Source organism: Microtus pennsylvanicus, chromosome X (assembly GCF_037038515.1).
Source record: "Microtus pennsylvanicus isolate mMicPen1 chromosome X, mMicPen1.hap1, whole genome shotgun sequence".
In the NCBI taxonomy this organism is placed as follows: domain Eukaryota; kingdom Metazoa; phylum Chordata; class Mammalia; order Rodentia; family Cricetidae; genus Microtus; species Microtus pennsylvanicus.
The window spans coordinates 93553745-93576161 of NC_134601.1; the positions used below are offsets into that span (position 1 = coordinate 93553745).

The window sequence follows — 22417 nt, forward strand, 5'->3', positions numbered from 1 at the left end:
GATTTTCTAAGCCTAATCAGAACAACTAAATGGTTTTCCGAGTTTTTCCTCTGGCATTATAGTATTTTCCTGTAATTGTTCATTAAAAAAAAAAACAAACCAAGACCCTAAAATGTAGCTGTGTTAACAGGAAACAAGGAGTATAAAGAAACTAAATTAACAACACAAGGAAATAATCAGACACATCTAGAATACATCCAGAATGTGAAACACATTCTAGTCTTTCTCAAAAAAAAAAAGAAAAAGAAAAAAAAGGTGGAGTTTGCTGTAGATTAAGAAAGCGTAGATATACATGATGGCCAAAAAGCAATGCAAAAACACTGGATTCTAGTAGATTTTAAAAGCAACTGCAAAAACTAGAATATGCATTAGCAATTTGATGATAGGCCTTAGTGTTACTGTTCCTAAGGTAAAAATAGTATTGTATTTAAATAAGAAAAATCCTTACTCATCAGAGAAATACAGTTAAGTATTTAAGAGTGAGGTATATTGATAATTACAAGTTACAAGTTATTTTCAAAAGCTAGAAAAGCAACAGCTACACATAATACAAGTGTTCATTACACCATTCATTCAACTTTTCATATGTTTGAACATCCTTAAAACAAATGAGGAAAGGGAGAGGCAATTAAAAATTAAAACAAAGACAACCAAATGTACTGTGCAAATCTTGATTAAATTTTAGTTCATGAAAAGCAACCAAAAAAGATACCTTTGAACTAACAGAAAATGACCTAGATGTTACATGATGCTAAAGAAATATTGTTAATTCTTTTGGGTACAACAACAGTATTTTGGTTATGTAGGATGATAGCCTTAATCTTGGGAGATGATACATGAAACAGTTAGGAATGAATGGTCACAATGCCTATAACATTCTTTTATTTTTTTTGAAACCTGGTTTCTGTGTAGTTCTGGTATAATGGCCTTGAATTGAGAGATCACCTGCCTCTGCCTCCCAAGTGCTGGGATTAAAGGCGCATGCCACCACTGCCTGGCTCTACAACATTCATTGAGCCAGTTCAGGAAGGAAAAAAGAACACATACTAAAGACTATACAATCTCTATCTAACAAATATGTTAACAGCTATTAACTTACATATTATGTTTGTTTTGGAGTGATCATTCTATTTTTTTCAACTTTTTTATATGTTTAAGTAAATTTACAACAGAAAATTTAAAACACATAAAAGCTAAAATAAGGCCATACCAACACTTCCTGCCAGATGTGGTACATGCATGTAATTCCTGTACTTGAGAAGGCTGAGGCAGGAAGATTATCCCGAGTGTGAGGCCAACCTGGGTTCTATAACATGTTTAAGCCCAGCCTGGGATAGAGTAAAAAGCCTTACTTGAAGAAAAAAAAATCCATTTTTATAAATTTCAGAAAATGGGGTAAAAACCACAAATCAAAAATAGTTATACTCCTTGTCCCTGGAGACTCTCTTATTAATAAGGAGCAGCATGGATTTAGCTTTAGACTTTTATGCCCACTCTAGGACTAGGTATACATAACCAATGTTAAAAAAAAAAAAACGGCCTTGAAGGCTAGCTGGCCCGGGTCTGAAAAAGCATGGAATAAAACCAGACTCGCTGGTACTGGCTTTGTGGGAGCCTAGGCAGTTTGGATGATCACCTTACTAGACCTGGAAGGAGGTGGGTGGTCCTTGGACTTCCCACAGGGCAGGGAACCCTGATTGCTCTTCGGGCTGACGAGGGAGGGGGAGTTGACGGGGGAGGGGAAGGGAAATGGGAGGCGGTGGTGGGGAGGAGGTCAAAATCTTTAATAAATAATTAATAAAAAAATGAATTAAACTCTTTTTACAAAGAAAAAAAACAGCCTAAAGCAAGGCAGGTGGTGGCCTGTGTCTTTAATCCCAGCACTGGGGAGGCAGAGGCAGGAAGATCTCTGTGAGTTCAAGGCCAGCCTGGTCTACAGAGTGAGTTCCAGGACAGGCTCCAAAGCTCCATAGAGAAACCCGGTCTCGAAAAACCCAAAATAATAAATGGCCTTTAGCAGGGCAGTGGTGACGCTCGCCTTTAATTCCAGCGTTCAGGAGTGAAGCAGAGGCAGGTAAATCTCTGTGAGTTAGAGGCCAGCCTGATCTACAGAGTAAGTTCCAGGACATCCAGGGCTACACAGAGAAACTATCTCGAAAAACCAAAAAGCAAAGCAAAACAAAACAAACAGGCCTTGTTTGGGACTTGCAAGAAAAATACATGGATACTATTTTCAAAGAGATTAAAATATAAAATACATGTCTAAATTCTTTGTTTTGAGACAGGGTCTCTCTATAGCTGGCCTCTGCCTAAGTGCTGGGATCAAAGGTGTATGCCACCATGCCAAACCATATCTAATATGTATTTGCCAACCAAATTCTCCCTAATAGTTTGTTTTTCAAGTTATAGTTCTAGAGATAAGGCCTCTAATCTGCATAATTGAAGTGCATCTCAACATTTAAAAAGTCGTAGATTGTTTTAATAAATCTCACACACTATTAAGGCAATCTTACTAGTATTATTCAAGTGAGAGATTTTTGTATTACAAAAAAAATGAAAAATTTCTTTTCAACTGGGTCTTAAGTTTACCTAAGAAAGTAATTTCAGAAAGAAGCCTTAATAATATTTTTATCGTGAAAAAAACCACACACTTAGCCAATGGTGATAACCATTGTTATGCGATAGGTGCAAAAGGAAATCAGCAAGTTCAATTGCTAGACAACCTACCCAATACTATATTTTAGCCACTATAACAATTGCCTACTTTGAAAACTGATCATTGAAATGCAGACTAGTCTAGCAGCTCAGCATTTACAAAGCATTAACTGCTCTCAGTTAACCATTATTCTGTCCCACAAGAGATGAAATTTTATTTTCTATTTCAGAAATACTTTCTACTTCAATCTCTAATTAAAATGCGGGGAGTAGGGGGCTCTGTTTTAGTAGTGAAAAAGCATCCTCATTTAATGTATAAAGACAAAACATGAATCCCCAGGGAAAGAGAGCAATAAAAACAATAGTAAAGGTAGAAAAAAAAATCAAAACATAAGTAGCAAATGGTTTACATAGTTGATGTGGGGCTGGTTCTTACTGAACAAAAGTATATTCTTTAGTTTCAATTATTTCTGCCATATTAATACATTCTAAGAATAAAGATAAAATTCCATAAAATTCTCTACTAACGATAATAACATTTCTACAAGAGCTAGTTCCAGGACAGGAACCAAAAAGCTACGGAGAAACCCTGTCTCGGAAAAAAAAAAAAAGATAATGACATTTCATAGCAGTTCAGAAGGGAAAAAAAGAAAAACATGCCAGTCTGCTGAGTGTTATTCAAAGGCACGAATTTGTTTATTTTTCAAATGGCATAAACAAACTTCCTTTTCAGAGATTATATTTTTCCACATGATCTGTTAGTAGCTAAAGCTGAGTATTTTAACATGAAGGGTGTCTGTCAAAGAAGTTTTGTGTGCTTTCTAGAAAGGAAAGATGCAAGAGGTAAACATAGCCCCAGAGGTAACCAAGTGATTAGAAACCAATTAAGTTAGGCAATTACTGAAGCTGCTCTCTCTCCTTTGGGCAAGAATGGATCACAAGTGAGACTCTGATATAAAAATGAAGATGCTTACAAAAAAGGCCAAGGCTGTTTTAGAGAAAGTAGTTTAAAATAGAATTATTTACATGTTAAAATGTACACATGGATGCTTGATGAATATACATAGAGGATTTATGGTCTACTAATTTGGAAATGTCAAAATGTTTTTAGGCATATATACTATTTTCAGGGATAAATTTAGTTAGTATTCAACAGTGAAATGGGAAACAGAAATAAGTAAGAATATGGAAGACAATCACTCTGTGGCCTATTGGTCATCAAGAGCTATTTATATCTGCCCTTACTGCATTTTAAATAACAAAATGCATTTAATGTATATGTACCATGTAGAATTGTAACTGCCCCCAATGTCAATTCTAGCATGGATTATTTATATTAACTTTAAAAATCTTAACCCAGTTTATATTATAAAAAGCTAAAGCAAATTTGTAATATTTGTATCACATTGTAAGCCAACCTTAAAAGTACTTCAAAAGTGGAACTATTCTACTACCTACCTGGTTCACCCTTCACTCACAAAATGTATTTTAAAAACAACTAAATACATAAGCTATAACAAAGTCAGCTTTTTATATATAAAATATTTTTATAAAACTACTTTGACTCCTAACCAACTCTGGGAATCTCATCTATAACAACATCTTTAACTAAATGAGGAGTCCTATCTACTGTTTTCAAATGCACCAACCTTCTCAAAAATGCTGGATGGAGTCATCAAACAAAACCTGATGTTCTGAATGATGGTATCTGTATGTCTCCATCGTCGTCTATCATGTCTCAGCCAAGACTGCACAGCCTCGTATAGCTCAATTTCTGGAAACCTGCTCAGATGATCATTATCCAGATAAGACATGAGCTTCTCAAAGCTCAGATAGGATAGGAAGTCAGGCCTGGACATGAGTGGCACAAAGTTGTCTAGCAGAAAAGCGTCCAGCTTCTCCCTGACTCCCTCGATGTTAACACCGAAATCATCTAAGAGTCTCATAATTTCTGCACAATTTTCTAAGCAGATTTTGGCTAATAGGAAAGAACAGCAGAACTTCACCACTTCTATAAGCTGAACATACATTGCCGCCTGAAGGATTTCATGAACAGTATTCATACTCAGTTCTATAGTTCCATAATACATAAACTGAAGAACGTGGCTGAAACCGGTAGCTGTTAGACCTTTTAAATGAATTTTGTTCTGATCTCGTTCCCTCATGTCTGCAGTGAACATAATTCTGAAGTAATCACTTTGGGTGGCCAAGAGTGCTTTATGGGCCTGGAACTGATGATCTTCAATAACAAGAGTGACATCGAGAAGCAATCCCTCCTCATACAGTGCTCTGAACCCAGCAGAGACACTGGTGTCATGGAGAGAAGAACAGAAACCTTCCACGTCCCCTGCCATGAATCACCTGGAAAAAATTAAAGAAAATGGTATTAATCATGACAATGCATTCAGAAGGTACTAAGAGCTGTAACAGTTTTTATAATATCTTAAGTCTACTGGAACAGTCTCAAAAGTGTACAAACCCTTAGAGAGAAGGCAATCTTCTATGAAAGCTTCCAAGCTAATACTTTTGGGTTCCTACCTGGGGAAGAGACTCTACTAAAGATTAATCAAGCAAGCAAGAGTAACCTATTAACTTACAAACACACACCCATCTGACTTACTTTACATAATCCATCAAATATACACATGTTCCAAAACTAGGAATACAAAAGATTTCATATGCAAGTATGTAGTTAAGGAAAAGCAAAAAAAAATTATATCCAGAAAAAAACCAAACTTGAAAATTCCTAGAAATTCACCCAAAGAAAGTAATTAGATAAACATGCCAAGTTGTACAGATAAAATTCTTCTTCCTAGGATTTATAATAAGCTATTATAAAGTATCTGGCACAGTAACATGCATTTGCAGTTATAGCTCCTCAAGAGGCTGGAAGAAAAACATCACTCAAATCCATAGTTCCAGGCCAGCCTGGGCATGATGAAGGAAGGAAAAAAGGAGAAGGGGGAGGAGAGGAAGAACAGAGGGAGAGTGATAAACAAAGCTTGCTGAAAATTCAAAGTCAGCCTGAGTTACACAGCAAGTTCCAGACCAGCTCCTGTCTTGAGCTACAAAGACAGACCGTCCTTGTCAACAAAAAATACACAAAAGCTTGACACTTGTGGGACATGTGGCACTCGGGAAACAGAGGCATTAAGTTCTGGCCAGCTAGGGGTACATAACAAGATACTATGTAAAACAAAAACAAGTCTGACAACAGATTAGTAAATAAATATGGTACAGTCTTATGGTAGATTACTTTAATAGATAAGAGTGGTGGTAGAAATCTGCTTATTCTGACAAAGGATGTTTATTAGCTGCTACCACGATATACTGAGTATAGTTTCAAAAATAAAATATATATGTATTTGTTCAGATGAGGAAAAAGTCTGGAAGAACATATACTAAAATGATGAACCTAGGTAGTAAGTTTTAAGAGACATTTTTCTTCTATACTTACCGTATTAACCTCATTTTAAAAACAGATGAATGCTTTTATATCTAAAATATATAATTTTTAAAGGAAACAAATCTCCACATAGCTAAGAAATAAACCCAGGCATGGTGGTGAATGTCTTTATTCCCAGCACTTGGAAGGCAGGCAGAGGCAGGTGGATCTCTGTGAGTTCAAGGCCAGCTACAGAGTGAGACCTGGTCTATAAAATGAGTTCCAGGACAGCTAGGGATGCTACTCAGAGGAAAGGAAATCTCAAAGAAACGGAGGGAGGGAGGGAGGGAGGGAGGGAGGGAGGGAGGGAGGGAGGGAAAGAAAAAAATTAAGCTAACACGATACAATTAAAATCAGATATGAGGTAGAGGCTGGGCATGGAGGCATGTCTTTAATCCCAACACTCAAGGAAGTAGAGGCAGGTGGATCTTAATTCAAGATCAGTCATGCCTACACATCAACTTCCAAACTATCCAGAGCTACACAATGAGACTTTGTCTCAAAACACAAGAAAAAACAACCAAATTCGATCTATGGCAAGAGGCATAGCTTAGAGGTAGAGTGCATATTTAATATGCAAGTCCTGGGTTCAATTCAAAGTATTACAAAAATATAAATAAGAAAAATAAAATAGGTTCAAGCAAAAAGTAAATTTAGTCGATTCTGCTTATGAACTGAAGCAATTTTCTTCTTCCCACTAGCATCCACCTCAGGTCATCTTCTATCTTGCTCTTTTCTTTGCATGCTCACATAGCTCCTAGCTTCCTCTCTAAGGATTTCTCCATTCGTAAATGCCTTTACAATTCCTTCCACTGTGCCCTGTAGAACCTTGAATTACACATAAACTTCCTTACATGCACATGTTGGTCCAAAGTTCCTTCTCCATCCTTAAATATTTTTCCTCAAATTCCCACCTTCCAGACATCATGCTTCTATTCCCACCTTCACCCATCCTATTAAAAATACTCTTCCAAGGCATACAGATATTCTTAATCCTTTCCTTAACTTCCTACCATCCTTTTCCTAAATAAAACTCAGAATTTTTTATAATATAAAAATCCATCCTCTGTTATCTCTTATTACACACCTCTTGATCAATCACTTTCCCACATAACTGGCACCTCGCTGAGTTATATGTACCCATTCAGCATTCATAAAAGACAATCCACACAAAAACTGAGTCATAGTTCCTCCAAATATTCCTTAACTTCTATATACCCTCCCTTATTCCATTGCAAATCCTTAAGATGTGCCCTTATCCAGAACTAGTACAGATCTGAAATCCAAACTATCAACTTCCTAATTAACAATGCTCCTTTTAAAGAAAGAAACCGGAGGCGGGCGGTGGTGCGGGCCTTTAATCCCAGTACTCCGGAGGCAGAGGCAGGCGGATCTCTGTGAGTTCCAGACCAGCCTGGTCTACAAGAGCTAGTTCCAGGACAGCTAGGGCTGTTACACAGCGAAACCCTGTCTCAGGGGGAAAAAAAAGGCCAGGTGATGGTGGTGCACGACTTTAGTCCCAGCACTTGGGAGGCAGAGGCAGGCGGATCTCTGTGAGTTCGAAGCCAGCCTGGTCTACAAGAGCTAGTTCCAGGGGCTGGAGAGATGGCTCAGTGGTTAAGAGCATTGCCTGCTCTTCCAAAGGTCCTGAGTTCAATTCCCAGCAACCACATGGTGGCTCACAACCATCTGTAATGAGGTCTGGTGCCCTCTTCTGGCCTTCAGGCATACACAGAGACAGAACATTGTATATACATAATAAATAAATAAATATTAAAAAAAATAAAAAGAGCTAGTTCCAGGACAGGAACCAAAAACCACAGAGAAACCCTGTTTCAAAAAAAAAGAAAAGAAAAAAGAGCCGGGCGGTGGTGGCGCATGCCTTTAATCCCAGCACTCGGGAGGCAGAGGCAGGTGGATCTCTGTGAGTTCGAGACCAGCCTGGTCTACAGAGCTAGTTCCAGGACAGGCTCCAAAGCCACAGAGAAACCCTGTCTCGAAAAACCAAAAAGAAAAAAGAAAGAGAGAGAGAGACCAAATAACCCAAGACAGACAAAGACTCAGACATCTTGCTTTACAAGTATAGGATCATAAGCCTCTATCACCACAGCTAGAGGCAATTCTTCCTCTTTCTTCACTTGTCATATCATATCTTAACTTTATCACTCTTTTTGCATCTTACACTTTCCCATGCCAGATCAACAACTCCTGTCAGGGCTTCCATTTTTCTTGCCTCTTTGTCCCACTAAACAAAAACCATGCTGATCTGTCTTTTACTCTTAAGTGTCTGTGGACAGTTATTTCTTCTTTTTTTATTTTGCTTGTTTTTTGTTTTCTTTTTTTTTAAAGATTTATTTATTCATTATGTATACAGTGTTCTGCAGGCCAGAAGAGGACACCAAGTCTTACTACAGATGGTTGTGAGCCACCATGTGGTTGCTGGGAATTGAACTCAGGACCTCTGGAACAGTAGGCAGTGCTCTTAACTGTTGAGCCATCTCTCCAGCCCGTTTTTTGTTTTTCAACACAGGGTTTCTCTGTGTAGCTTTGGAGCCTGTCCTGGAACTCACTCTGTAGCTGGCTTTGAACTCACAGAGATCCACCTGCCTCTGCCACCCAAGTGCTGGGATTAAAGGCATGCGCCACCATGGCCATTCCCTACTGGTGAGTATTGATACACAATCACAATATGTTACCAAACTAAACATAACTGGTATGGACTAACCTCTGGAATATTATATCCATTGGAGGAGGGGTGATTTTGAGACAGGGTTTCAAGAGTCTCACTCTACAGTCTAGGCTGGCCTTGAACTCATAGCATCTTCCTGTCTCAGACTCCCAAATCCTTCTCCACATAGTTAAGAAATGAAGCCAGGCATGGTATCGCACACCTTTTGTCCCAGGACTCAGGAGGCAGAGGCAGATGGGTCTCTGTGAGTTTGAGGCCAGTCAGGTTTACAAAGGAGTTCCAGGACAGCCAGGACTGTCACACAGAAAAACCCTGTCTCTGTATTCTGGAGAATTACAGATATACACCATATTCCCCCACAATATAGCCACTTTGAAAACAGTTTAGAATGTCTCATGATTTATAATTATATGTTTGAGCTATCTGCTGAAACATTACCTACACATCAGGCTTGAAGAACATATTCAAAGATGTAGCAGCCAACATCTGAGGCTCTGAAACACTGCCAAGTGACAATGCTGGGACTCAATCTCAATTTTTTCGTCTGCCTGGGTGTTTTGAACAAGATCCCTTCCAATGGAGCAATTGGCAACATATCTGACTCCTGTCACCTGCCCTATCTTCTCCTTCTAGAGACAACACCTGCCAATCTCACTGTTCTATTACCATAGTTTCCCTTTTATTTACTGAAAGGAAAAACACCAGTTTTCCAGGCACATTATATATGGATGTATGTGCCAATCAGGAAACCTCTCTGTATGCTGGATATGGTTAAGGAGGAAAAGGCAGTGCTCAAGACACACTAAGGCACCAATCCCCCACTTTCATGAGGAGATGATCATTAGATTTCCTACTGCTTCAATATGTTGTTTTAGCTTCTTGACTTTTTAACCTGTTTAATCAGTATTGAACCCAGCCTGAGCTCATGGAACAAAAGAATGTGAATAAGAAAAAAGTCTGAACTAGGTATGGTGACATATACCTGTAATCTCAGCGGAAGCAAAAGGAGGAGGGTCAGTAGTTCAAAGTCATCCTTAGCTACAAACCAAGTTCAAAACTAGTCTTGGTTACACCAGATCCTGACTCATAAGAAAAAAAAAAGTCTAAGCCGGGCAGTGGTGGCACACGCCTTTAATCCCAGCATTCAGGAGGCAGAGGCAGGCGGATCTCTGTGAGTTTGACGCCAGTCTGGACAGGCACCAAAAACTACAGAGAAACCCTATCTCGAAAATAAAAAAAAAAAGGCTGAAAGAATAATATATTAAAATATTTAAAAATGGTTTACTTGGCATGGTGGTGTGTCAGGCAGTTCCACTAACTGCTAATCTATTTTGCAATATAACTGTGATCAAAAGGTATCACTGCTTTTACAAAAACCTTTTAACAAAATCTTTAAAGTCTCTAATTGCCTGGTCTCTGTTTTCCTAAATTCTTCTGCAGCATGACTTAGGCCATTGCCTCATGGCTGTCAGTAGCACATTACTCTGAATCTCTTCCTATGCTAATCATTCTTCATTCTCATTCATGGGGTCATTTTTCTCAAAGTAACCCCTTGAGCACTGGTGTCATCCGCAGATCAGCTCTTGCCCCATTTCTCTCATCTAAACACTGTATCTTTCTAAACAATCTCACCTAAGCCTATGATTTTGAAGGTCTATTTTCACCAATATCTTGACAATCTTTCTGTATCTCAATCCTTACTCCACTCTGTCATATAATAAACCAATTGCATAGCAGACACTTCCGTACACTCTATTTGAGATGGTATCATTTTGTGACTTCAAAATTAATATATCTAAAACAGAATCCTAATCCTATCCTCCCCTACTCTGTTTTTTTTCTTTTGTATCTTCCATCTTATCAAAAGACATATTGCAGGTGCCCCCTACCTCCCATATCTTTTTTTTTCTGAGTCAAGGTCATACTTTATAGCCTATACTGGCCTAAAACTCATTATGTACTCCAAACTTGCCTTAAGTTCACAGCAATTCTCTTGTTTCCGCCTCCCCAGAGAGCTATGGTTATAGGCATGGACTACTATGCTCAACTCTTTAAGGCCTATTGATTCTACCACATTAAATATTCACTAATCAAAGGTAGCAAAAGTATGCACTAAATGAAATTAAGATAAAAATATTTATTTAGTATGCCATTAATTAAAAATTACACAAATTTAACCAGATTTTTATTTTTAGGCAGGGTCTTACTATACAGACCTAGCTGGCCTGAATCTCATTATGTAAACCAGGCTAGTCTTGAACCTGCCTCTGCCTCCTGGTTGAACATGGCTACGCAGTAAGATCTTATCCAAAAATTAAAAACAGGCAAAAATAATCTTTAAAAATATTTAGCTGGGCAATGGTAACACACACCTTTAATCCAAACTCTTGGGAGGCAGAGGCAGGCAGATCTCTGTGAGTTTGAGACCAGCCTGGTCTACAAGAGCTAGCTCCTGTAGGCTCCAAAGCTACAGAGAAACCCTGTCTCAAAAAACAAAAACAAAACAAACAAAATTTTTACAAAAACTTTTTGAGACAGGGTCTCTTTGTAGCCTCAGTTGTCCTGAAGCTTGCTACATAGACCAGGCTGGCATCAAAGTCGCAGAGAGCCTCCTGCCTCTGCCTCTCAAAAGCTGGGGATTAAAGGCATGCACCATGCCTGGCTAAAATAGTCTATGTGAAGTTTTGTTTGGAAAATATAGGACAACAGAAGGCTATCCTTTTTTTAAAATGAAATGTTTATTTATTATTTGTACAGTGTTCGGCCTGCATGTATTCCTGCAGGCCAGAAGAGGGCACCAGCTCTCATTACAGATGGTTGCAAGCCACCATGTGGTTGCTGGGAATTGAACTCAGGACCTTTGGAAGAGCAGGCAATGCTCTTAATCACTGAGTCATCTCTCTAGCCCCAGAAGGCTATCTTTTAAGTGTGCAGGGGGGTGTTCTAGACAATATAATATCAGAACTTTTAATTTGCATATTAAAGATTAAAGTAAGTAGGTAAAGTGCATACTTATAATTCTAGCGTTCAGAGGGCTGAGGCAAGAGTTTGAGCTTTGTCTAGTTACCACAGAAGGTTCAAGGCAAACCTAGGCTACTTACTAATATAATTCATCAATTTTGTCTTATCTGAATATATTTGTTGTTGTTTTGAGACAGGTTTTTCTCTGTATTGCTCTAGTTGTCCTAGAACTCACTCTGTAGACCAGATGGCCTCAAACTCAGAGACCTGCCTGCCTCTGCCTCCCAAGTACTGGGCTCAATGGTATATGCAACCCTGCTAACCTTTTCTGAATCATTTTAAAAAGTTTATTAGCCCAGAAGTTTCAAGTAATAGAAGGTATATGTACAAAAATAAAATACTAGGAACAAAAGTAACCTCAAAGAAAACAGTGTCTGGACAATCACTGATTAGTAGAAGGCTACCACCACACTAATTTTCAAGTAAAACACAATAACAAATTAAGCTGGATGAAAATTCTGGTCTTTCCTTACTTTCTCAGGGTTATGGTTACCAAATATCACTTTCATCAATATACACCAGTCACATTCAATGAGAATTTAACAACAGAAGCCATTACCATTCATATACTATGGCTAGACTGTTTCTGTTATTGGCATTGCCTAAATTATTATATATTTTACTTCCTATCAGAGAGATCATCTTTAAAGGCTAGAGTTCAGTGCTTGCTTACCATGCACAAAGTCCTAATATCAATCTTCAACACTGCTTAAAAATTAAGAAAGGAAAAAATGATCCAGTGTATGCAATAGTTACTACTATATAAAAAGATTGCAAAAAATGTTCACCTTTATGAAAAACATTATTTAAATGGAAAAAGACCCTTTTTCAAGGCTCATTTATTTTATGTGTATGAGTGTTGTGCCTGCACAAATATATGTATGTGCATCATGAACATGGCTGGTTCAGAAGAAGGCACTAGATAGGTGGAATTGGAGTTACAGATGTTTGTGATCCACCATGTGGGTTTTAGGAATCAATTTAACTTTCTGCAAGAGCAACAAGTGCTCTTAACCACTGAACCACCTCTCCAGCCTCTAAAAGAAAATGTTTGTTTGTTTTGGTTTTTTGAGACAGTATTTCTCAGTAGCTATGGAGCCAGTCCTAGAACTTGCTCTGAGACCAGGCTGGCCTCAAGTTCACAGAGATCCACCTGCCTCTGCCTCCCAAGTGCTGGGATTAAAGGCGTGCACCACCACTGCCTGTCTCAAAATGAAAAATTTTAAAGTAGATATGTGGACTGCAACACGACTCAGTATGTGCAAGACCCCAGATTCAATCCCTTTCCTGGGTTCAATCCCTATGCACCAAAAATAAGAGGCATTACACTTTCTTTGGGGGGCATTTTTTGTTTTGTCAGGCTATGCACTTCAGGCCTGTCTCAAGTTTATTGTCCCCTTGGAAGAGATATTAAAAAGTAATCCAGACCCACATGTGGATTTCCCCTATAATCCCAGCTACTTGGAAAGTTGCAGACCATTCTGGCCTATAGTGTGATACTTTGTCTCAAAAAAAGGAATCAAGGAGATTGTAGAGATGGCTCAGCAAAGAGTACTGTATGCTCTTCCTACCTGAGTTCAATTCCCAGCAACCATATGATGGCTCACAACCATCTGTAATGAAATCTGGTACCCTCTTCTTACCTGCAGGCATATGTGCAGGCAGAACACTGTGTACATAATAAATAAATAATTCTTTAAAGAAAGTAATCAAAACAGCTAACTACGGCAGAAATATCATATGGCAATGAAGCAATAGGAAACTTCCTGGTAAAAAAGAAAAAAGAAAAAAAATCACTGAAGACATAAGCAGGTTACCTGTCTCGAGTGCTGGGGTACTGGGTACCTTTCTTGCCAAGCCTGTCTAGAATTCCTAGCAGGGGCTGGAGAGATGGCTCAGCTGTTAAAGGCTAGGCTCACAACCAAAAATATAAGAGTTCGGTTCCCAGCACCCACGGCTGTCTCTCCAGCCACGTAGAATTCCTAGCAGGTAAACTTCACTTTGGTTCTAGCCCCAATCCCACACGGTCAGACCCACCTGGGAAATATGAACCAAGATGAATACTACTTTGTCAAGAAATCTGGAAAGGCAAGGGACAGGAAAAAGGGGAAAAGGAGTGTACATTGACTATGTATGACTAGAATCAAAACATGTTAAAGAGCAGCCGTGGGCATCCACTTGTAGCCTAATTATCACTGAAAAGCAGTCAACTAAGAAAGAAGGCCTAGACAAGAGTACAAAGAGTGCTTTCCCAGTCCCCAGATCTGAAAGGAATCTTTATGTTCTTGAAATAAAGTTTTACTTTTTATTACCTGGGCTGATTTCTACTTACAGCCAAGGGTCCTAAGTAAGTCTTAGCACAGAAATACCTGTTAGTTACTTAAGATTTCTTATTATTCTGTCTCTGTAAAAAATGAAAGCATTAGACAATATCTGAACTTTTGAGGCATAATACTCCCATTTGTTTTTCTGCTTTTTATATGACTGTATAGATATGCAATGCTCTTACATACATATTAAAACTAAAGCTAAGCCAGGCAGTGGTGGCGCACGCCTTTAATTCCAGCACTTGGGAGGCAGAGGCAGGTGGATTTCTGTGAGATTCAGGCCAGCCTGGTCTATGTAGAGAATTCCAGGAGGGCCAAATTTGTTACAGAGAGACTCTGTCTCGAAAAACCAAAACCAAAACCCAAAACCCAACAAACTAAAGCTGGGCAGGGGTGGTCACACCTTTAATTTTAGGACTTAGAGACAGAGGTGATCTCTGAGTACGAGGCCAGCCTGGTCTACAAAGCAAGTTCTTGGACAACCAGGGCTACACAGAGAAGCCAGATCTTGAAAAACAAAATAAATGAATGAATAAATAAACTATAGCTACTTTTAAAGTTCCACCAATACTTTTATCAAGTCTATCTGATCTAAATTAACTTCTAAAGTAATTTGTGACAGCTGGGGCATATGCATTAGTTTTTTTCCGCCTAGGAAACTCAATGAACTTTTCAAATAAGACCAACAGCATTAGGATCAGTAACTTACACTTTTATGGAAAGCATGTATGGAAACAGAAAACCATAAAATACTCCATGATGAACTGATAACACCATACAGTCTCTCAATGAAAGCTCGAGTCAAAGTCTAGATCGAGAGTCACACTCAAGAGATCAAACTGTGATTATTCTTCTACTAGCTCTGTCACTTAGAGCAAACTATTTAGCGTCTCCGTGGCCTGATGTCCTCATCTGTAAAATGAGGATACTAATAGTAATAGAATCTACAATATTGGATGCTCTGAGAATTAAATGTTTTAATGCACATAAAGCACTTACCATAGTGCATGGACCTAAAGTACACTATTAGTACTGCACCTTTTTCTCTTGGTGCCTACTCAAGCCCAATAGTAAACTTGACACTTTTATTAGTAGCTGAAATAATAAATCTAATCCTGCTAACCTCATAGAAACCTCTTCTCCCTACCAAGAGCATTTTGAACCATAGCCCACCTTCTCAGAACCCAGACCAACTGTAACTTACTTGATAGATGAAGACGCTAAGGTTTATGGATGAACAGACTTTATTTGAGGTCACACATCTAGTTAAGTGTTAAAAAGATAGGGTATATAACAATGATAGAAGTAAAGAGTGGATATAAAAAAATAATGTAAGAGAATCTTTTTATATTGAGTTTGCTACTTACCTTAGATATACTTATTATATTGAATAAAATATATTAAAAACAGTTTTATCTGTTTCTCTTGTGATAAAAAAACTATGGCTAACAAAATTTTAAAATGCATTAGTATCTAGCATATTCTACTAAACAGCAAGGTTTTATAGTATCAACATTTAAGGCATCAAATAACCAAACTTACAAATGAACACGTGAAATAAAACCAACTTGTTCACAATTCATACCCTGGACACTACAAAGAAAAAAAGCACAGAATGGCAAGGTTTAAACACAAAAAAAAGAGACCTATAAAACAAAAACACATATTTAAGTAAATCAAATAACTAAGAAAAGCAAAAGTAAGACTTTTAAAAAGGAACTATACAAAACCTTATATAAAAATTCTCTATATAATTATACCAATTTTAGAAAGAAGTAGTAATTCTAAGATGTATAGCACAAAACCCAAATATTTAATTCTATGATCAATGAGGACTGGGAAAATATCCAGTAAGGGACTTTTGAAAAAAATATTACTAACACGTAAAATGTTAAATGTTCAGAAACTCTATATCCTGACCTCTCATAATGGATCTTCAGATCAGGGCAAATTATGGCTTATAAACCCAATGTGTACATATTCTATACTTGGCCTTCAGAATTTAAAATAAATTTTTTTTCCAAAAGAGGAATGAACCTAAATTAGACTAAATTACAAGGCATGCTTATACTACTAGAAAGGAAATACTGAATAGTGTATCTTGCTGTATCAACTTGGCACTGAAGAGGCTACAAGAGGCTAAAGATGTAGTTCATACCTCGGTGACTGAGGACCCTGGATTCAGGATTCAATTCCCAGTACATACCCATACATATGCACACACATACACACCGGCGGGGGGAGATGGGAGAGAGACAACACAGACTGATTCATGTCTTTGGGCATATGATATGGTCTAGAGAGATCTGGAGTCACAGTCACCTGAAAGAACTTGTCAAGGTCAAAATTATTCTCAAAATATTTCAAAAGCTTTGGGGCTAAGAAAAAATAGTTCTAAGAATTAGGATATGTAGCTCAGAGGTAACACACTTAACCTAGCAGCACACATGAATTTCTGAAATTCAATGTCCAAGAAGTTATCTCTTTCACCTTTCCTCTATGATTTTCAGAGGTTTTTTTTTTAAGAAGAATGCACAGAAAGTAAATACCTGTCATATTTTTATAAAACCAAATGTTATAGAAAGATTTGGAAAAATATGGACAGCAATAATCCAATTATCAAGGATCTTTGTTTTGTTTTATTTTTTTTTTTGAGACAGGGATTCAACCTAGTCCAGGCTGACTTTGAACTCAGCAATTCTTTTTCAATCTCCCAAGTGCTGCGATTATCGGCATGAGCCACTACACCTGACTTCAAGATCTTAATTTTCTAGAGGAGATACTCATTTTTCATTAAAAACCATAATTTATAAGCCGGGCGCACGCCTTTAATCCCAGCACTTGGGAGGCAGAGGCAGGCGGATATCTGTGAGTTCGAGGCCAGCCTGGTCTACAAGAGCTAGTTCCAGGACAGGAACCAAAAGCTACGAAGAAACCCTGTCTCGAAAATAAAAAATTAAAAAAAAAAGGAGAGAGATATAAAGAGGCTATGGGACATCTCAAGTATCAATTAAGGGACGATAAAGAGATAAGTGACCACACAAAACACACACACACACACACACACACACACACACACACACACACACCTGCCTTCGAAGACTATTAAAGCTATTTATATCACAAAAATTTCTAATAGTTCAAACTCTCTAGTGACCAGTAAAGAAAGAAGTCTGATGGGGGTAACATTGCAAGGAAATTAAAGGCATAGAAATTAAATGCTTCCCTTTTAGTTAGAAGGCTACCATTCTGATCTGAAGGCAAAATTCTAGACAACTAAATAGAAGATGTTTCAAAATCAACTAACCTCCATGTTTAAGACGTAAGTAGTCATTTATTGTTTTCACATTCCACTCAAAGCTGCCTGAAAACTAAAAAACTGTAAGCTGTTCAGTATAAAAGCTAGACTCTCAAAAGGTTAATGTTTACCCTCAATGAAAAATGTAAATGATTCCAGACTGCCTTCACTATCAAATTGTTCTAACAAAATTGACACCTATGCAAGAAATGCCATACTTCCATATTGAAAGGAAAATGAAAGCTTAGCATTTTTTAAAAGATAAGATTTCCAAATCATAAAATCTCACACAATTTCTATAATCTAGCCAATAATTTTTAATTCAACAATCTCAAATGAGCCATTTCTCAGTACACTGATGGTAAAAGAAAATTTAGAAATGGGGAATTTATTTTTTTGAGCTCTAATAGGCATTCCTTTTATCCTCACTATATACAACCACTCAAGCTGGGAAAGAACACAAGCTGAATGTGGGAGAAAAGACTGCATATTTGTTTAATACTGAAACTCTCTTCATCAAAATATTCTTTTAACTCAGTACTAAATTGCAAATTTAGAAAGATCTGGTCCTCCAGCCTCAAGACTGGCACCTAATACCCAAATTACTTCAGTTTACAGGTATGTTTAGTATCTAGTCACCCTATATTATAAGAAAACTGGAAAAAAAAACCTCAACCAGGGCTGGAAAGATGGCTCAGAGGTTAAGAGCAGTGCCTGCTCTTCCAAAGGTCCTGAGTTCAATTCCCAGCAACCACATGGTGGCTCACAACCATCTGTAAAGAGATCTGGTGCCCTCTTCTGGCCTGCAGGCTTACATGCAGACAGAATATTGTATACATAATAAATAAATAAATATTAAAAAAAAAACCTCAACCATTTCAATGCTATTTTTCATCTTTAATGCTCCTTTACTTATTTCTTATTGTAAGAAGTAGTCCAAGAGTGATGTCATGGAAAACAGCTTCCCTGGTCTTTAGAGATTGGATCCAGTGAGAATTCTAGGAAAAGTCTCTATTGGGAAATAAAATCCCAAATCTTCAAAGCTGCATTTTAACATGAAATCACAAATCGTGCACTGTTAGCATTTTCATTCTCCCCAAGAATTATATAACTAACACAATCTTTTGGAAGCTCCTGAGTTTATGATACAGATTTCCTATAAGTCCATGATGCAGTATTAACTAAATTCAAAGATAATAATCAAGAACAAAAGATACTTTTTCTATCTGACCTTATTTGCTTCAATGATTCAGCTAGATCCCCCCCCCCCACAGCTTGCAGACAAGAGCCCAGGGCTTCACACATGGGATGTAAGTGCTCTATCACTGAGATATACCCCCAGCCTGATGAACTTTAGGTATCTCATATTAAAGAGAGAAAGCAGCTTACTCAGGTGGTGCAGCCTGACGACCTGAGTACCATCTCAGGGAAAAGGTAATAGAGAACCTACTCCTACAAGTAGTTCTCTAACCTCCACATTCATGCTGTGTAGCCTGTGTACATGTATGCACATACAATAAATAAATAAGCAAATAAGTAATTGTATTTTTTAAACATCTTATGGCCAGTGATATGACTCAGTGAGTAAAGAAGCCTGCTACCAAGTGTGATGATCTGAGCTTGATCCCTGGCTACGTGTGGTGGAAGGAGAGAACCAACTCCTACAAGTTGTATTCTGACCTTCACATTCTTGTCGTGGCTCATATGCATTTGAATATACAAAAAAAGAGAAAAATATGAAGGGCTGAGGATATAATTTAAACGTATGGTGTTTGCCCAACACATAAAACCCTAGCTTCAACCTCTACCTCCAAGTATTAAAAAGAAGAAAAAAGTTGGGTAGTGGTGGCGCATGCCTTTAATCCCAGAGGCAGAGGCAGGGGGATCTCTGAGTTCAAGGCCAGCCTGGTCTGTAAGAGCTAGTTCCAGGACAGGCTCCAAAGCTACAGAGAAACCCTGTCTTGAAAGAAAAAAATAGAATATATTTTACTTTTTCACTCTTTATTATTCCGAAATTAAAAGTTCTGGGTCGAGAACGTCATTCAGTCAAAGAGCACTTGCCTGGTACATGTGAGGCTCTGGGCAATTCAATCCTCAGCACCCTCTTCCAAAAATAGTTATAATTCTGGTCTACTGAGATGGCTCAATTTGTAAAGGCACTTGCCCCCAAGACCGACTATCTAAATTCAATCAATTCTTGGGAACGAAATGGTGGAAGATGAGAACCAACTCCTGCATTGTCCTCTGACCTTCATATGTACACTCCTACATACACAAAGACACAGACAAAAAAATAATTTTTAAAAATTCTAACTTGAAAGGTTATCTACTGCCACATGTGTTGGTACACACTTTAATCCCAGTACTTGCAGGCAGAGGCAAACAGATCTCTGTAAGTTCGAGGCTAGCCTAGTCTACATAGTGAGTTCCAGGACAGCTAGGGCTATGTAGAGACCCTATCTCAGAAAAACAAAGCAAAACAAAAACAAAAGGCCATCTACTTATTTTTTTACTGGGAGAAGGTTGTTTATTTGGAGACAGGGCTTCACTTTGTAGCCCTGGAGAGATTTGAACTCAGAAATCTACCTGCCTTTGCCTTCTTCATGCTTGAATTAAAGATCCGGGGAACCATTCCTGGCCCCCTTGTCATCTAAATTTTTTTTTCATTTTGTGGTATGGGTGTTTTGGCTGCATATATGTCTGTGTACCATGAGAGTGCCTAGTGGCCATGGAAGCCAGAAGAGTCTAGGGTGACCTGGAACTGGAATTACATTTAGTTGTGAGCCAACATGTGGATGCTGGGAATTGAACCCTGATCCTCTAGAAGAGCAACTAGTGCTCTTAATCACTGAGCCATCTTTCTAGCCCCATGGTCATCTACTTTTGAGCCAACAGCAATACAAGGTATACCTATGGAAAATGACCTATGGGAGCCTTTCTATTGGTTCCTAAAATGGCAACAATAAGCTCCTTCTACTCTTCCTTTTGTTGCTGCTGTTCCTAGAAAATTAGCCTCACCTCACTTGTTCCTTTTTGCCTAGGATTACTCTATCCAGGTATCTATGACTCCCTTTAGATCAGTCTCAATGAGACCTTGTCCCAAATCCCTGTTAAAATAACAGAACCAGTGGGCTTGGTGGTACCTTTTTTCAGCACTCAGGAGGCAGAGGCAGGAGGATCTCTGTGGGTTCAAGGCCAGCCTAGTCTACAGCCAAGATTACAGCACAGAGACCCTATCCTAAAAAAAGCAAACAAACAAAACATAAATAAATGGGGGCTGGAGAGATGGCTCAGTGGTTAAAACATAAATAAATGTAGGGCCCGGGCTGGGCGCTGGTGGTGCGCGCCTTTAATCCCAGCACTCGGGAGGCAGAGGCAGGCGGATCTCTGTGAGTTCGAGGCCAGCCTGGTCTACAAGAGCTAGTTCCAGGACAGGCACCAAAAACTACAGAGAAACCCTGTCTCGAAAATCAAAAAAAAAAAAAGTAGGGCCCGGGTCTACCCTTGTTCCTGGGGTGAGAGGACAGTTTCTGGTCAGCTGACTAAGCATTCTGTTTGTCCCTGTGCTTCCCCTGTCCCGCCTGGTGATTAGCTGTAGGGCATTGACTCCATTGTTGGTATGGTAATTTCCCACCTGCCTGGGTGGAGGTCCTTGTGCAGCAGTTAGGTACAGAAGGATTTCCCCAAGTTTGAATAAACGGCATTCCGCTGATCTCCTTTAGAATGACCCAGGTCTCTTTGTGTGTTCTTTCAATCTCCAAGCCCTTGCCCGACTGACGTACGGTACAGTGGCGTGCGAACTGTACCAAGGGTGTAACACATAATTGGGTGTTACAAATAAAAATTACAAAACCTGGCCGGGCGGTGATGGCGCACGCCTTTAATCCCAGCACTTGGGAGGCAGAGGCAGGCGGATCTCTGTGAGTTCTGAGCCCCTGGTCTACAGGAGCTAGTTCCAGGTCAGGCTCTAAAGCTACGGAGAAACCCTGTCTCAAAAAAACCAAAAAAGAAAAAATACAAAACCCCTCTATTCCATCAACCAAAGAATCCACATCTTCATCTCTGCTTTATTTTTTTCCTAATGTATATTTAATGCTGAAGTAAAAAACTTTAAGATAGGGTCTCATATTCCAGGCTGCTTCTACTGAAGAAGACTCTCAACTGATCCTCTTGCCTCCACCTCCTAGTACTAAAACTACAGAAATGGGCCACCATAGTTTTATTTTCTCTTCAAATAATTTTGTTTTGTGCCACATATAGTTAGCTACACATGCCTATAATGCCAGTACATGGGAGGCTGAGGCAGGAGGATTACCCTAACTTTAAAGCAAACCTGGGCTACAGTGAAAAACTGTCTGAAAAAAAAAAATCCAAAACAAAAAAATTGTTAAAACTATTACTACTAACTTGAATCCCCAGCACCTAGAACAGTGTGTATCACATAGTAAATGCTTAATAAATACTTGATCTATGAAGAAATTTACTTCACAAATCTCCATGTTCTATAACCACTCTCAATTTAAAGATGAAAAAAAATCCAAAATATGAGGTCAAGTTACTGGCCTAAGGTTATATTACGTAACTAGTGTCCTCCCGAGTTTTCCGAGTTGTACACCTTTCTAATTAACTACCATTACTGCAAGCCCTCACCAATGACCAGCTTTCGTTTTTCTTCGGTTTTTAAAAAAGCCCAAAGGAGCTATGGTATTCTAGTTCTAAAGAAATGTCTGGTAATAAATTAATCTACAACATGCCCCCAACCCAGACTAAGATTCATTGTCCTAACTTAACATTCAGTCATGAAACATTTGCAATTTGAAAGCTCAAACCTGAGGGTGGGCCACCAACATCATAGGGAGAGGGGTCAAAATGGGGGGGGGGGGGAATTCAAGTTAAAGGTACTAAAATATAGCACTTTTTCCTTTCTCCCATCTCTCGACTTGTCATGATGTATTTTTATTTGTTGATATAAGTTGTCCTAA

The 22417-nt window shown here is 38.5% G+C and overlaps 1 protein-coding gene across 4 annotated transcripts in view; it reads right to left on the reverse strand.

Annotated features, from left to right (window-relative positions):
• Nucleotides 1–22417, reverse strand: part of Klhl15 (kelch like family member 15) — a 46218-nt gene that overhangs the window by 21281 nt on the left and 2520 nt on the right. For 3 of the 4 annotated variants that reach the window (XM_075958873.1, XM_075958874.1, XM_075958876.1), the window contains exon 3: nt 4305–5016. In XM_075958873.1, the coding sequence (XP_075814988.1) occupies nt 4305–5009 (705 nt within the window). In that variant the 5' untranslated portion in view covers nt 5010–5016. Of the gene's footprint in view, nt 1–4304; nt 5017–5134; nt 5258–22417 lie in introns of those variants that run through there. The other variant, XM_075958875.1, reaches the window with a different exon arrangement.